Raw genomic sequence first — 15,763 nt, 5'->3', positions numbered from 1 at the left:
ATGGCCCTCGACATCCTGACCAAGATCACCTCCGCCTTCGGGCACGAATTGAAGAGCGATGACAACCGATTCGACGAGCTCGTGTTGGCGTTGAAGGAGGCGTTGGGTCCGTCGTCGGGGCTGGACTCGGCTGACGTCGACGTCAAGGAGTTGATGAAGTTGATGGAGGAATACAACTCGACCGAGCACGAATGGATCCAGTTTGCGTTCGCAGAGAAGAGTATGGGATACACCAGGAACCTGGTTGATGAGGGCAACGGCAAGAGCAACCTCGTGAGTAGCGTCGACCACGACTTCGTGGAAGACAGTCGATACTAACATCGGCACAGCTTGTGCTTGTCTGGTCGCCAGGCAAGGGTAGCCCCATCCACGACCACGGCAACGCCCACTGCCTGATGAAGATCCTGAAGGGTGACTTGACTGAAATCCGATATGCCTTCCCAGAGGGCGACGAGGAGCAGCCGATGAAAGTCATCTCGGAAAGAACACACAAGGAGAATGCGGTGGCATATATGGCAGACGAACTTGGCGTCCACCGAGTCTGCAACAGGGGCAGCGACTTTGCTGTCTCCCTTCACCGTGAGCGACGCTTCATCGTCATTGTCGAAGCAACTTTGCTGACCAAGTCCACAGTGTACACCCCTCCCAACGTCGCCAAGGGAGGTTGCAACATCTTCAATGAGAAGACAAGCAAGAGCAGTCATGTAGCCAAGTGCGGCTACTACTCGGCGTACGGCCGCCGACTGCCGAAGCAGTAAGAGATGGAATGCCGATGGTGTCGATTTTCGTTTTGGGCGTTTGCGTATCTTTTCTTTTCTGTCTTTCGAAGATGGCTCAGCATCGAGTCGTCCCTGTTTGATATACGAGCGAGCATGCCGACATCCGAAGGGCGCTTGTCGGTGGACTGATGACTGATGATGGTATGAAGGCTCTATCCACTCTCATAGTGGACTGCCACCGACGAGGAGTTCAACCTGCCGCGTTTCCGTGTGATTTTTGGGTACCATAAGATAGCGAAATCAACAGAAGATTGCCTGAGACACAGAAAATGAAGTCGAATGGAGTTGTGAAAGGTGCAAGAGCCTCAAGACCTCGTCGTTGGCCAGAAACCAGCCATAACGGGCCCGGAGGTAGGTCACGTGAAATGTCGTGATTTTGCAATTGATGTTGATTGGCTCGGTGACTCTTCCCCATGATGGCGTGCTCGAGGACCTGAGCCACGGCCGGGGACGGGAGCTTGCAGCTTTGAGCCACACAGGCCGAGCCACACAACCCACACAAGCCCTGTTCTCACGTCCGCACCTCTGTGGGCAGCAAACGAGATCCCTGTGTCGATCTCGCCCCCAGAATCACAACAAGATACGCGAGACGCGTCTTCTGCCTGAGGAGCTCCTGTGAGAGGTCCGTCTTTCTGAGACTTCTGATTTGGGAACATTCGGTACCGACCTTTGAATCTGACCAGATCTGACGACTTTCCCATTTCGATCCATCGTTACACGATTCAATCCCAGCTGGGCCAGCCACCACCAATAGTCCAGTACGGGGGACCCCAGACAGCCAAAGCGAAGATGCCTCCCAAAAAGCGTGGCATCGAAGTCGTCGACCTCATTAGCAGTGAGGCCGAGGGTTCGGCGCCGCCACCTAGCAAGAGGACAGCCGGAAACCGGGCGGTTTCTTTAGGCCAGTCGAACGGGGCTCGGGGCTCCGGACGCCAGCCGTTTAACACCCAGAACTCCGCTAGCTCTAGCTCATTCGCCGGCGCATCGTCCCAGGATGCTTCCTTTTATGATCGCGACGACACTGAATTGATCGACCTTACACAAGCACCCGATGGTCCCCAACTTGAGCTTTACGGAAATCTCGGTATGAAACTTTGGATGCATTATATTGCCCCTAATCTAATCTCCTGACTTAGATACCAAGATCGTCGGAGTACGGTACTACAACGGCTACGCATCACAGGGAGAGGTCGTCGTCTGTTTGCGAGAGCCCTCCAACCCAGTATGCTGCACTCAACATTGCAACGATGCAATGAGACTAACATACCGCAGTATGATCGCAATGCCATTCGCGTTTGCAACGTCATGGGCGATCAGATCGGACACATCCCACGCAAAGTTGCCGAGAAGCTGGCCCCTTACGTGGTAGGTGCCTTGCCGACATCCTGTTGAAACAACACTGATTTGCATCAGGACAATGAGGACATCGCATTGGAAGGGACCCTGACAGGAGAGAAGGGCCAGTTCGACTGTCCCGTTCGGCTGCACATATTCGGACCCTCCAACAAAGAGGAAAGGCTGCAGCTGGAGGACAGGCTGAAGAAGGACAAACTGTTGAAGGCCACGGAGCTTAAGAAGACGAAAGCCGAAGCCGAAGCCCAGAGAAAGATGCTGGGCATCAAGAATGCCCACTCGACAGTCGGTCTAAGCGGCCCTGCGGCTCCGCCCGAGCCGGAGGTATCTCTCGAACAGCTGACGCAAGCCAGTCAAGCTATGCAGGCCCAGAGTCGTGGAGATGCTGTTAAGTCTCTTGTCATTGACGAGGAAACACTGGCTGCCATGCCGATGGCTGAGCAGCCGGCCGTACTTGAAGCTCAACTTTTGCCTTATCAACTTCAGGTAAGGCTTTCTTCACGCACTTTAAGACCTGCATGCGCTAATCTTTACGCAGGGCTTAGCATGGATGGCGTCCAAAGAAAACCCTCAGCCACCGCCGAAGGGTTCCGAAGAGAGTGTCCAGCTTTGGAAATGGATGCCAAACAAACGCGAGATGTGCAACGTCGCGACCAACTTCCGAGTGTCAGGCCAACCGAAGCTTCTTTCCGGCGGTATTCTTGCTGATGACATGGGTCTTGGTAAAACTCTCCAAATCATCAGTCTAATCATGACCGGTGGTCCTGGAACGACTCTCATCGTGGCTCCACTCAGTGTCATGAGCAATTGGGAACAACAAATGCGCAGACATGTCAAGAAGGAACACCTTCCGGGAATCTACACATATCATGGAGCCAACAGAGCGAGCAAGAGTGAGTTGGCAAACTATCAGGTCGTTATCACCAGTTATGGCACACTTGGTACCGAGGGTGCCAAGGACAACTCACCCCTCAGAACCATGGATTGGAGGCGAGTTGTGCTCGACGAAGGACACACCATCAGGAACGCGAAAACGAAGGCCGCCGTTGCGGCGACCAAACTCAAAGCCAAGTCCCGCTGGGTGCTAACGGGAACTCCCATGTCAGTATCAATCGGTTTTCAGGCGCACGAAAACGTGCCTTAGCAATTTGGGCAACTCCAGCTAACCTCGTACAGTATCAACAACATCAAGGATTTCCAGTCATTGCTGCAATTCCTTTCGATTACCGGAGGTGTTGAGCAACCCGCAATCTTCAACACCGTCATTGCCCGGCCCCTTGCTCTGGGCAATCAGAGAGCCGAGACACTCTTGCAGCTGCTCATGCGAGATCTTTGTCTGCGACGCAAGAAAGACATGAAGTTCGTCGACTTGAAACTACCGCCGAAGACTGAATATGTACATCGCATTCAATTCAGACCTCACGAGAAGAACAAATATGAGGCCTTGCTGTGAGTACCTCCATCATACTGCGAAGCACTACGCTAACTAGAAAACTAGGAACGAAGCCAAAGGTGCCCTTGAGCAGTTCCGGCAGAGCAACAGCGCAGGACAGGGTGGATTCCAAAGCGTTTTGGAGCGTCTTCTTCGACTGCGACAAGTGTAAGAATGTCTGTCGTAATGTGCAAAGGGATGCTGACCTCGTCTCAGGTGCAATCATTGGACGCTGTGTCGTCAAAGAATTGACGACCTGCTCAAGGTCCTGGAGGGTCAGGCTGTCGTTGCTCTGAACCCCGAAAATGTCAAGATCCTGCAAGAGGCTCTGCAGCTCTACATCGAGACACAGGAAGACTGTGCTGTCTGTCTCGACACCTTGAATCAGCCGGTCATTACCCACTGCAAGCACGTCTTCTGCCGTGGCTGCATCTCCAAGGTCATCCAGACGCAGCACAAGTGCCCAATGTGTCGCAACCAACTTGAGGAGGAGTCTCTCCTTGAACCGGCTCCTGAAGCTGGCGAGGAAGTGAACGATGGCTTTGACGCCGACGCCAAGAGTTCCAAGACCGAAGCTCTCATCAAAATCGTTCAAGCGACCACCAAGGACCCCAAGTCCAAGATTGTCATATTCTCGCAGTGGACGTCTTTCCTCAACATCATCCAGAACCAGGTCGCAGAGGCAGGAATCAAGTACTGCCGCCTCGATGGTTCTATGTCGGCAGGCAAGCGAGATGCGGCCATCGAAGCCCTTGACCATGATCCTGATACTCGCGTCATGCTAGCCAGTTTACAAGTTTGCAGCGTCGGTCTGAACCTCGTGTCGGCGGATACGGTCATCCTCGCCGACAGTTGGTGGGCGCCGGCTATCGAGGATCAAGCCGTTGACCGCGTGCACCGGTTGGGTCAGAAGCGGCCCACGACCGTGTGGCGACTCGTAATGGAAGGCACCGTTGAGGAGCGTGTGCTGGACATTCAGCACGAAAAGCGAACGCTCGTGGGTAAGGCATTCCAGGAGAAGAACAAGGGAAAGAAGAGCCAGGTTACCCGCATGGCAGATATTCAAAAATTGCTTGGTTGAAAGGCGTTCAGTGGAGAAAATTATTCGAGGTTTGGCGATGACCGGAAAGCAGTAACTTGCAAGATACCATTCCATTAGGTCTAGCATTTTGCCATACTTCTGATGGAGAACTTATTGCTTGTAGCTAGACATGCTAGACAGGAAGTTCAGAATGAACATTCTTGAGACAGCCAGATTTCTCCTACAAGCGACATGTGATGCGCCGTGGCAATTTTGGACCTCACGTTAAAAGCGATTGTACTTCAGTAGAAGAAGTGATGTGATATCTCAGAGCCATGACTGCGAAAATTATTCTTGCATAAATTCAAAAAGTAAATCCCCATTGACTTTATGCTCGAGCGCGGAAATGCCCCGCCTCCAGCTTTTGTTTTGCAAGGTGGTATTCACGTGATCGCATTTATGCGCCTTATGACGCGTTTTTGTACACAGACCAGACGCGACTAATTATTGACGATGTGCTGGCGGGCGGTCAACAACTAAATGACACACCCACCTCGCCTGACGTATTCGGACTGGACCCTGCCACCTTACCCTGTCGATACGGGAACCCGAAAGTCGACAGAGCAGCAAAAACAACTCCTTTTCCGAACTTTGCTTTTGAGACCAACAATCTTCTTTATTTCGACCTGATCCTGCAAAGCGGCCAGATCCTGCATCCTGCACAGTCCATGGGACTCGCGCCTCAGCAATGGCCTCTCCACACAACAGAGCGCCATCGCGGCGCCAATCGACATTGAACACACCAACCGATGCCGATAAAGAGCTGTCGCATTCGCTGAAGCAGCTGTCCCTCTCGACTGGCTCTCCTGCCAGCAACTCCCCTCGTACGCCGAGCGCCCTGTCACCCTTGAGACCAGCTGTCAATAGGGCGTCTCCCGGCCCGGTCCCCAGTCCTCGAATGCCGTCCCGGAGCCCCTCCTTCGCGAGGGAGCTGTCCCGGTCCCGATCTTCGACCCCGACCCTGCAGCAGCGATCTGCAACACCTACCCTCCAGCGCAAAACATCCACGAGCTCTCTGCACTCGGTCAGCGGTCCCTCAAGCCGTACCCCGAGCCGGGCGCCCTCGCGACGCACGAGCCTGGCACATGCCTCTTCGCCGGTTGCCAAGTCTCCTCTTCGAACGAGTCCTCCTGAATACATCAAGCCCCCGCCTACTGCAAACACGATTGCTCGCGACTACTTCAAGACGGAACTGGCAACGCATCACTCTCCGCTTTCGACGCTTGGCACAGAGACAGTCGTCATTCTGCACGATGCATGCTACGGACACCGTTTCTCCCGCCCAAAGACTTCGAAGGGTGCCCTCAGCACCATTGTCGAGCGACCAGAGAGAATCAAGGCCGGTGTGCTGGGCGTGGCAATGGCATATGTGCGACTGGGAGAGCGACATTGCGACGGCTCCTATCCCATTCACCCGAGCCTCAATCCCACTACCATTCCGAACATCCCGTTCCGGATTTACAAAACCGAACGCAGGCTGCCTATCACTTCACAGGCTGTGACCAACGTGCATGGCACTAAGTGGATGGAGGAGCTGAAGATGATGTGTGATGTCGCAGAGGCAAAGCTGTCAATGGGGGGCAAGGAGCTTCAGCGACCGGAAATGAACCGAGGCGCAGATGGACCTCCCGCCAAGTTCCATGAAGGTGACCTATACCTCTGTTCGGAGTCTCTGGAGGCCTTCGAGGGCGCGCTGGGTGCCGTGTGTGAGGCGGTCGACAGGGTTTTCACTTCAGGTCCTCGACGCGCATTCGTTGCAGTACGTCCACCGGGACATCACTGCTCAGCTTCTTATCCCTCGGGCTTCTGCTGGGTCAACAATGTGCACGTTGGAATCATGCACGCCATTCTTAATCACGGCTTGACGCATGCTGCTATTATCGACTTCGACCTTCACCACGGCGACGGCTCACAAGCTATTGCATGGGCCCACAACTCGCGGGGTGTGAACATGGCCAAGAACGCTGCCGCCTGGAAGAAGGCCTCCATCGGCTACTTCAGCTTGCATGACATCAACTCGTACCCATGCGAGATGGGTGATGAGGAGAAGGTCAAGAATGCAAGTCTATGCATTGACAATGCCCATGGTCAGAATATGTGGAACGTCCACTTGGGATCTTGGGATTCGGAGCAGGAGTTCTGGGACTTGTACGAATCTAAATACTCGATCATCCTCGAGAAGACACGCAGCTACCTGAAGACTCAGTCGGCTCGTGTTCGCGCCCTCAACCTGCCACCGAAGGCGGCCATTTTCTTCTCTGCAGGATTTGACGCCAGCGAGTGGGAGACGAAAGGCATGCAACGTCATAATGTGAACGTTCCGACCGAGTTTTACGCCCGCATTGCCCAGGACGTCGTCAAGCTTGCCGCGGAGGAGGGCTTAAGTGTTGATGGCCGTGTCATCAGTGTTCTCGAAGGAGGCTACAGCGATCGTGCGCTGTACTCTGGCATCTTCAGTCATTTGAGCGGACTCTCAGGGGATCAAACAGTATCAGAGCCTACTCGAGGCCGCCCGTCGCTGGGTTACGAAATGGGACAGAGAATAGGGGCAATCCAGGAGGGTCAGCCGATTCCGGAGAAGGACCCGTCCGCGCCGTCGCTGCACCCGTACAATCCGTCTTGGTGGGCGTCTTCGGAATTGGACGAGCTCGAAGTGGCCATGGGCAATCGCCCAGCGAGTCCACGAATGATACGACAAGTGACTCCAGGAAACTACTCGACGCCCACGGCAGCATCCATCGGTAAGGCCGTTGATCCTACCAGGCTGAGGCGCATGGCTTCCGGCCACGGCGTGGCCTATTCGCGGCCACCAACTCCCCCTCCTCCCGACGTTCACTGGACCGTCGCAGCACACGAGCTGAGCAGACTTCTCATTCCCTCGGACCGCCAGGTCGACAGCTGCAAGCCCGAGGATCTGAATGCGGAGGCGACGAAGGCACGAAGAGATCGTCAATCGATTCTCAACCCTGACCTTGTGCCGCCTCCACCTCCAGCACCTGCTCCGGTCGAAAGGCCGACTTCCCGCATGTCGTTGCGGGAGCGCAAACCTGTCACTTACGCGGAAGAGGATGACAAACAGTCCAAGAACAGGCGGAGGACCGTTGCCGGTGCCCCCGCCCTATCGGCTGACAAGGTCAGCTCACTATTTCACAGTTGCTTGAATCTCGCTAATCTGTTTGCTAGGCCACTGCCCGAGGCATCCCGTCGGATGCGAACGGGGCGGCCAAACGCCCGGGTCGACGTCTTAGTGCTGCGTCTTCCGTGGTTTCTACTGCATCTACAATGCCATACGAAACCAATGGCGTCGCTTCTCGCCCCGACACATCGATGACCATACGCCCTGAAACCTCGATGACTATGCGCCCCGATACTTCGATGACGATGCGGCCTGAGACTTCGATGACCATTCGCCCAGAGTCCTCAATGAGCGTGAGGACCCAGGCCGGCCCGTCCTTGAACGTCAAGAAGACGCGAGCTCCTGCCGCTAAGAAGGAGGTCCCCAAAAAGGAGGCCCCCAAGACCACGAGAACCGTCAAGAAGCCTGCCGTACCGGCGAAGACCACGCCTCCCCAAGCTGGCCAGCCGTCCCAGCCACCCAAGCCTAAACCCAGCCCAGCTGCTGGCCCAGAGGATGACATGGACAAGCTCACCGCTGGTATGAAGAAGATTAAGATCAACTTGATTACCAAGACGCAGAAGGAAGAGCGGGCCAAGGCTGCTCAAGCTGCCCAGGCTGCGCCGAAGGCAGCGACACCGCCGGTTGTTGAACAAGCTCCTGCAGAGCAACCTCCTGTTGAGCAGCCTATCGTCGAGCAGCCTATCGTCGAGCAGCCTCCCATCGAACAGCCTTCCATTGAGCAGCCTCAGTCTCCCGCATTCCAAGAGCCGAAGCCGAGCACACCAGCTCCTACCGAGGAGGTGGTCATGACAACACCTCCGCCAATCGTCACTCCGCCCCAGGAGGACCCCGTCGTTACTCCCCCCAAGAGCGAACCCATTACCACACCGCCAATGGAGCCGGAGGACTTGAATTACATGTCTTCGCCTGACCCGCTGGCACCAACGCCCCAAGTCCCGAAATCCATTACTGAGCCGATGTTGTCGATCGCGCGCCCAGACCCTCTCCAGATAGAACTGCCCGCCAGTTCTCCTGTGGTCACTCCGGCGGTGGAAACGCCTCCTGGCCAGGACGTTTTCATCAATTATCAGCCCGAGGGACCTGCACCTATTACGATGACGCCCACGGAGCCATTGAAGTGGCTGCCGCCCAACGAGAATACACCAGTCAAACCATCACCGGGGAAGTCACCAGCGAAGTCTCCAACCAAGGTCTCACCGCCGAAGAAGTCGCCGACGAAGCCATCGCCGGCCAAGTTGTCACCGCCCAGAGCATCGTCTTCTAGGGCCCCGGTAGCTAAGATGAAGCGGGCTAACCTTCCTGTCTTTACCTCGACATCGGCCATTCCATTCGCACAGCCGAAGAAGAACGGCTCACCGAAACCCAAGGCCGAGCCGGTCGTCAAGGCCGAACCAGCAGAGTCGGCCAAGTCTGCCCGGGAGATTCCTGAGACGCCGCAAAAGTAGAGAGATTGCGACAGAACCAAGCGAAGGACCCGTCGATTTTTCAGACTAGACTCGCCAATGATTGGTTGAGACTATTACTCTTCAGCAATCACCTACTTTGCAGCTTATTTCGTTCTGTCTTGTTTCCCTTGCGTCACTATAGAGAGCCTTGCGTTTAAGGATACGGCGTGCAAGCCACAGAGGCTTGGAGTCCTCCGTCATGATACCCTCCCGTCCGAGTTGGTCTTTTTTGTCTGTTTCAGTTCCCCTTCATGTACGTTTTTTGTAATTACCTCATTAGATAGAGGCAATTGACGTCTTCTGGCCCGCATGCTACACGAATGAAGTGTGACTACAATTCAACTCAACGTCCTACCATTTTGTCGACGAAGGCTAGTCCGTGCAAGTTGTAAAAGCACACCTAGACAAACCTTCACGCGGAGGAATGTAACATGGAATTATGCGCGTCAACGTGGACGGATCAACGTCAGCGATTTGCTGCGGTCATCCGTCGGACCCGAAAAAATCTCAGGGTGGTGGGGTTGCCTTCGGCTTTGGAGCGGTCAATCACCGTCCGTCGGCATCCATCCAGAGCTGACCTCTTATCATTCACTGATTGGCGATACATACTTTACGAGTTCTTCGGGTCTGTTCATGAGAGGTTTGCCTTGGAATCCGGAGATCCCCTGATTACGATTTCTATTCCTGAGAGTGCTTGTTTCTCCGTCAACTTTTCCAGGTGCTATTAAAAGGTCTCACAGTCCTGCGACGTCATAGCTCCTTTGACTCAGCGCCCTCCGGTTCATCTCATCTCGGTTTCGATTTTATCTTCAACCTCACTTATACGCTCACACACACACACGCCTTCCACCATGGCGTTCACAATGCACTCCCACTCGGGGCAGTTCTGCCCCGGCCACGCAAAGGACCAGCTCGAGGCCATCATCCAGCACGCCATCAGCATAGGCTACAAGACGATGGGATTGACGGAACACATGCCCCGCCTCGAGACGTCAGATCTTTACCCCGAAGAGGTACGCGAGACTCACCTTCCATCCCCGCACGTCTCTCCCGTTGAGCGTGCGTATTCTGTCCCGCAGATGGGCTAACGCAAACCCACAGCTCGAAGAAGGCGACCCCGAAGAGGCCATCGCGATCCTCGCCCCGCGCCACGATGCCTACCTCCAGGAAGCCCAACGCCTCCGCGAAAAGTACGCGCCCCAGATCGACCTCCTCATCGGCTTCGAGGGCGAGTGGTACCGGCCCTCCTACGGACCCTTCATCAAGTCCCTCGCCGCGCACCCGGCGGTCGACTACTTCATCGGCTCGCTGCACCACGTCAACGCGGTGCCCATCGACTACAGCCGCGAAATGTACGTCGACGCCATGAACACGGCCGGCGGCTGCGAGGAGAAGATGTACGAGCGGTACTACGACCAGCAGCACGAGATGCTCGTCGCGCTGGAGCCCAGGGTCGTCGGGCACTTCGACCTTGTCAGGCTGATGAGCGAGGACCCGGCGCGGGACGTGAGGAAGTGGAAGGGCGTGTGGGAGAAGATCACCAGGAACCTGGAGGTTGTAAGGCGCTACGGGGGTCTGTTGGAGTGTAATAGCAGCGCGTTGAGGAAGGGGCTCGCGGAGCCGTATCCTTGCCGGGTTATTGCTGAGGCGTGGCTCGGCATGGGTGGGCGGTTCACGTTTTCTGATGATAGCCACGGGATTGCGCAGGTCGCGACGAACTACAAGCGCAACCTGGACTATCTGGAGAGCTTGGGTGTGAAGGAGGTATTTACGTTTGAACGGGGCCCGGTGGAAGGCGTGAATGGGGATGCGAAGTCGGTGTTGCGGGAGAAGGCCGTGGCGTTGGGTGTTTTTAGAGCCAACTTCAACTAGAGGTGTAGAGTCAGGAGATGGCCTGGCAAAGATGATAGAATAGACTTAGACGATGAATGAACCTGCGATACAAGTATGAAGACAAAGGTTTGGTGTTGAAGGTTCATCCGGTCTCGGCTGTCCAATCAAGTGTTAGGTGGGAGGTAATTGTCATAGTTCTCAGGGTAGCTGACACTTGGCTGTCTTCTGAAATGTTGGGAGGCAATTACTCGCTGGATCTTTTTGCATCTTACGAAGCATTGGTGCATTCTGACTGCTGAGGGGTGTGTGTTACGCTTCATCTTTCCGGAAAGCGCGACCCCAGCCAGCTCCAAGGAAATCGTCCTCTCATTCTACCACTACAAGACGACTTCGTCAGATCATCGACAACCACATATGAGAAAACTTATGCCTTGCACACGTTCAACAACACGAGTAAGCATCGTTTCAAAGTGCGGCGGCATACATCATGAGAGCGCCGGTGCCTCCGTGGTTCCAAATCCATCAACTACGTCACATGTCCTCCAGCGATGTCACTACACCCCATATCAACGCTTGCGCATCCGAAAAGAGAGACCGCAACCTGGGTTCAGACAGATCGCATCTTTTGACCCTTATTATCATCCCGATGGTCCATTTACTCCGCAGAGCAAGTCAGTATGCCCTAACAACACTACAAGACGATCGAAGTCTCTCACCATTATCACCGCGCATTTCTACAGCAAAAACAACACCACGACGGCTTCAAAAAAGGCAAAAGAATTGACCCCGACCCGATTTGAACGGATAACCTTTCGATCTGGAGTCGAACGCGCTACCGTTGCGCCACGAGGCCCTGTTGCGTCCGGAGGCGATCCGAATGCGTTGTTGACAATCGGCAAGCGTAGGATGCTTATGTGGGTGAGAAATTTTCGCAAGTGGGGCTTATGCAATTCCTGGTGGGTCCGCTTAAGCGAGGGCGCTTCAAGCTGCGTCTGTGCCGCGGTTTCCCGAGTCACTCCATGCAAAAGTTGATTTCACCCCAGTACGCGATTCGTACAATGAGATTGGCAGAATACCGGCGAAATAGAGCTTTTATCAGCTGTCCCGTATCTGTCTGTGTGTTTCGCTGTCTGGATGCATAGTTCCTCAACCAAAAACAGCTGCGTTGTGGGAATTTGTGTACTCCCAATATGATCATGAGGTCTCCAAATATATTCGCAATACACGGCTTCGCCGTCTCAACCACACAGCACTCAAACAGGACCATTGTGAAAGCCTGACTGAATAATTTCGTTCACGTCGACGTTATTCATCTGACCTATGCTTTGGTATTATTGCCCACATATCTCCAGCCCAAGCCGAGAGATCACATTCCAGAAGCCAAGCCTTCATCTCAGCCATCGCCGTTTTCGGCGATTTGACAAGTCATTACCTTGTGCTTGCACATTTATGTGTTATTCCTCGACTTGAACATCGTTGTTCGGTCAGGTTGCTGCGGCCGTCCGTCCGATACGTCTTAACAGGACATGAATTCTTGGCATCTGAGCATTGAACAAAAACGAGGTCAATCGAAAATCGGAGAAATTGTCCTATATCATTTAAGCTCATTTATATTTTACAATTACTCCAAGTTCATAGAGAACCCAGGTACCTGTTCCATCGATCTCTTTCACTCATCGCATGCTCGAGTCTCATTCCACGGCTGAACATCATATGAAAGCATCTTTGGCTATTCTCATACTTCCTAATCAACGAAGGCAGCCTAAATTCCCCTCAAGAGAAAGATATGATGAGTGCCTCTCCCATTAAACGCCCAACACGTGGTGCAGACGAGAGCTTAGATGAATCCGGCCAACATCGACGCTCTCATTGGATTGGCGTGCCTGGGTTCAGGCTTAAATCGTAAAAGTCCCAGCAGAAAGCTTCGGCTCGCAGCTGCTGACATTGACGGTGCCGATCAAGCTGAGAGAAAAGCTCGGCTCGAGTGCCGAGACAACGCCGTAGTGCGCCTTTTCACGGTAATCTCTTCAGCATAGCCGTCTTCATCGACCGCGAGCGATGTGAAGCTTCCCCGCAAATGGCTAAATTCCACATGCTTGAGCTTCCATGAGACATGCAGCTGATGAGGGGGGCAAACATGGAGAATAAAACTGACAAGCTCCCTGAGCTTGCGGGCTCATAAACGTTTCTTGACTTTACTCAGTCTGTACTTTGACAGCCTAGGAAAGCCCACTCAGAATGCATTTCACATCGGATCGCCGTATCCTCGCAGGAGCCCTGCTAACCGCCGGCGTCGTTTCCGCCCAGGATGATCCTTATGCTCCCGTATACGGGCAATGTCCAGAGGGCCTGCGAGTACGAGATGCTGCAAGCGTACGTTGAAACTCGAACTCGAAACCCCGATTTGAGATGGGATTCTGATCTTCTTACAGGGACTGTCTCGACCCGAAGCCTCGTGGAAGACGAACCGTGGCCAGAAGATCATCCCCGAGCTGACCAGCTATCTAACCCTGGCCGACATCGATAACTTCAATGTCCAGGATTACATCCAAAAGATCAACAACACAAACTACCCCGTCGTCGGCCTCGCTGTCTCGGGAGGTGGTACGCAGTCTGGTCTTGGAGGCCTGGGTGTCTGGCAGGCCTATGATGCTCGCAACCCGGCTGCTGTGCAATCTCGAACGGGTGGTCTGACGCAGCTTCTGTCCTATATCACCGGTCTCAGCGGAGGAGGAGCCCTGACGGTCAGCACGCTGTAAGTCTGACTGCTTTCCTTGAACGACCACGTTTACTCACATACAAATCATCAGCGCCGCCAACGACTTCGTCAGCATCGCAGACCTCAGGAAGCAGATCAACTTCACCACCGACTACCAAGCAGGAAAAGATGGACCGGACGGCCAGGACCAGTACGTCCAGAGCATCTTCGAAGACATCGCCTCAAAAGCGGAGGCGGGCTTTCCCGTGACCGTCGCCGACGCCTTCGGCAAGTTCTGGGCAACTTACCTCCCCCCGAACAAGACCTACGGCAACTTCTCCGACCTCACCGCCCAGGGCACCGTCTTCGCCCGCGGCGATGCCCCGATGCCCATCATCGTCCTGTCTGAGGTCATCCCGGGCCAGTCGCCCGCCATCCAGAACATCATGTTCCCCGGCCGCAACGACACCAACGGCTTCAACCTGACCTCGTACGAGGTCACCCCCTTTGAGTTCGGAAGCTGGCGCGGTGGCAGGGTGCAGGCTTTCATGCCGACCATATACCTCGGCACGTCCATGTCGAACGGGACGGCCCAGAACACGAGTGAGTGCGTGACGGGGTTCGACAAGTATACCTTCCTCCAGGGGTCTACTGCCGATGCGTTCAACGCCTGGTTCATCGCTGGGTGGTACAATATCCCGACGTTTGCCAAGCGCTGGCTGGGAAAGAGACAGACCTCCTCGACGGATATCGTTGTACCTCCTGGACAGGAGAGCAATGGACAGGTTATTCTTGTTTCCAACGCGGCTAAGGCCTTCAATCAGACTTTCAACGACTCTCTTTGGGCCACGTACCCGAACCCCTTCCAGAACTTCAACCCGGCCATGCAGAACGTCGAAGAGCTGCTCCTCGTAAGTTGCCTCCCGTGTACTGGAGCCAACGCCAAGCTCACACACGACAGATTGACGGAAGTCTCGCGGGTGAAACCGACCCGATCCGTCCTCTGATCATCCCCGAGCGAAAGGTCGACTTCGTCATCGTCTACGAGGCCTCGTCAGACGCAGCCAACGGCTGGATTAACGGCACAAACCTCATCAGTGAGCAACCCCCTTCAGCTTCCACCTCCCACCTTCACACAGAACTAACAACCCCAAAGACTCCGCCCAGTCCGCGGCTCAGGGCAATATCCCCTTCCCCCGCATCCCGGACGTGGCGACCCTCGTGACGCAGAACATGACCAAGCAGCCGACCTTCTTCGGCTGTAATGAGACGGCCCCGACCCCTCTGGTCCTCTACCTGCCCAACGCCCCCTGGTCGGGCTACAGCAACTTCTCATACATGAAGTCCTCCTTCACCGATAACGAGTTCGATTTGACAGTCGATAACGCTTTCCAGGTAATACGAGCCTTTCCTTCTCTTTCTTTTCCCTTTCCGTCATCAAGCTAATGCCTAATGCCAGGTGGCTACCTACGGAAACGGCACCGTCGATGCCAACTGGCCCGCCTGTCTCGCCTGCGCGACGATCCGCGGGAGCCTGGCGAGGATTGGCATGGCGCTGCCGCAGCAGTGCCAGGACTGCTTCGCGAAGCACTGCTGGAACGGGACCGTCGCCGCCGGCGCCCAGGTCACGCCGCAGGACCTCGACCCCAGCCTGAGGCTGAACCCGAGCCTGGGATTCCAGGAGTGGAACGAGACGTACTGGACGAGCACGACGAACAAGGGCGGCGCGAGCAGCGGTGGTGCCATGGGCGGTACCGGTGCTGGCGGGATCGGTAATGGAAGCAGTACCGGAGGGGCTGCGCCGTCGGGGACTGGAGGTTCCAGCCCGAACGGAGCGTCTAGCACGGCTGAGATCGGGAAGGCTGCGGTTGTTGTGACTGTGGCCTCTCTGATTGCCTTGATAGCTTTGTTGTAATGTTAGTACCGAGTGGAGGACACAAATCCCCCGAGAGTACCGTAGGAATACTTGGATAGGAATGATAGAGTCAAAATTAATGTGAAGA

At 54.9% G+C, this 15,763-nt stretch overlaps 5 protein-coding genes across 5 annotated transcripts; all 5 read left to right on the top strand.

The window, feature by feature from the left end:
• CkaCkLH20_00886 (cysteine dioxygenase type I) lies at nucleotides 1-758 on the top strand (the record flags this gene model as incomplete). Its single annotated transcript, XM_038883606.1, has 3 exons — nucleotides 1-273; nucleotides 330-579; nucleotides 634-758. The coding sequence occupies 3 exons, from the start codon at nucleotides 1-3 to the stop codon at nucleotides 756-758; spliced, it is 648 nt and encodes a 215-aa protein (XP_038751201.1).
• An 810-nt stretch (nucleotides 759-1,568) lies between these two features.
• On the top strand, nucleotides 1,569-4,645 carry CkaCkLH20_00885 (uncharacterized protein; the record flags this gene model as incomplete). The annotated part of the gene is made up of 8 exons (XM_038883605.1): nucleotides 1,569-1,863; nucleotides 1,916-2,001; nucleotides 2,052-2,144; nucleotides 2,193-2,618; nucleotides 2,671-3,233; nucleotides 3,309-3,581; nucleotides 3,631-3,732; nucleotides 3,781-4,645. 8 exons carry the CDS (start codon nucleotides 1,569-1,571, stop codon nucleotides 4,643-4,645), a joined length of 2,703 nt encoding a protein of 900 aa, XP_038751200.1.
• Nucleotides 4,646-5,378: 733 nt separating this feature from the next.
• CkaCkLH20_00884 (histone deacetylase hos3) lies at nucleotides 5,379-9,229 on the top strand (the record flags this gene model as incomplete). Its single annotated transcript, XM_038883604.1, has 2 exons — nucleotides 5,379-7,778; nucleotides 7,829-9,229. The coding sequence occupies 2 exons, from the start codon at nucleotides 5,379-5,381 to the stop codon at nucleotides 9,227-9,229; spliced, it is 3,801 nt and encodes a 1,266-aa protein (XP_038751199.1).
• Nucleotides 9,230-10,080: 851 nt separating this feature from the next.
• On the top strand, nucleotides 10,081-11,101 carry CkaCkLH20_00883 (histidinol phosphate phosphatase HisJ family protein; the record flags this gene model as incomplete). Its single annotated transcript, XM_038883603.1, has 2 exons — nucleotides 10,081-10,242; nucleotides 10,331-11,101. The coding sequence occupies 2 exons, from the start codon at nucleotides 10,081-10,083 to the stop codon at nucleotides 11,099-11,101; spliced, it is 933 nt and encodes a 310-aa protein (XP_038751198.1).
• Nucleotides 11,102-13,300: 2,199 nt separating this feature from the next.
• CkaCkLH20_00882 (uncharacterized protein) lies at nucleotides 13,301-15,675 on the top strand (the record flags this gene model as incomplete). The annotated part of the gene is made up of 6 exons (XM_038883602.1): nucleotides 13,301-13,435; nucleotides 13,495-13,817; nucleotides 13,873-14,671; nucleotides 14,722-14,857; nucleotides 14,917-15,155; nucleotides 15,220-15,675. 6 exons carry the CDS (start codon nucleotides 13,301-13,303, stop codon nucleotides 15,673-15,675), a joined length of 2,088 nt encoding a protein of 695 aa, XP_038751197.1.
• Nucleotides 15,676-15,763: the final 88 nt, after the last annotated feature.

Source organism: Colletotrichum karsti (genome assembly GCF_011947395.1).
Source record: "Colletotrichum karsti strain CkLH20 chromosome Unknown Scaffold2, whole genome shotgun sequence".
NCBI lineage: Eukaryota > Fungi > Ascomycota > Sordariomycetes > Glomerellales > Glomerellaceae > Colletotrichum > Colletotrichum karsti.
This window is presented reverse-complemented; position numbering and strand designations above follow the sequence as displayed.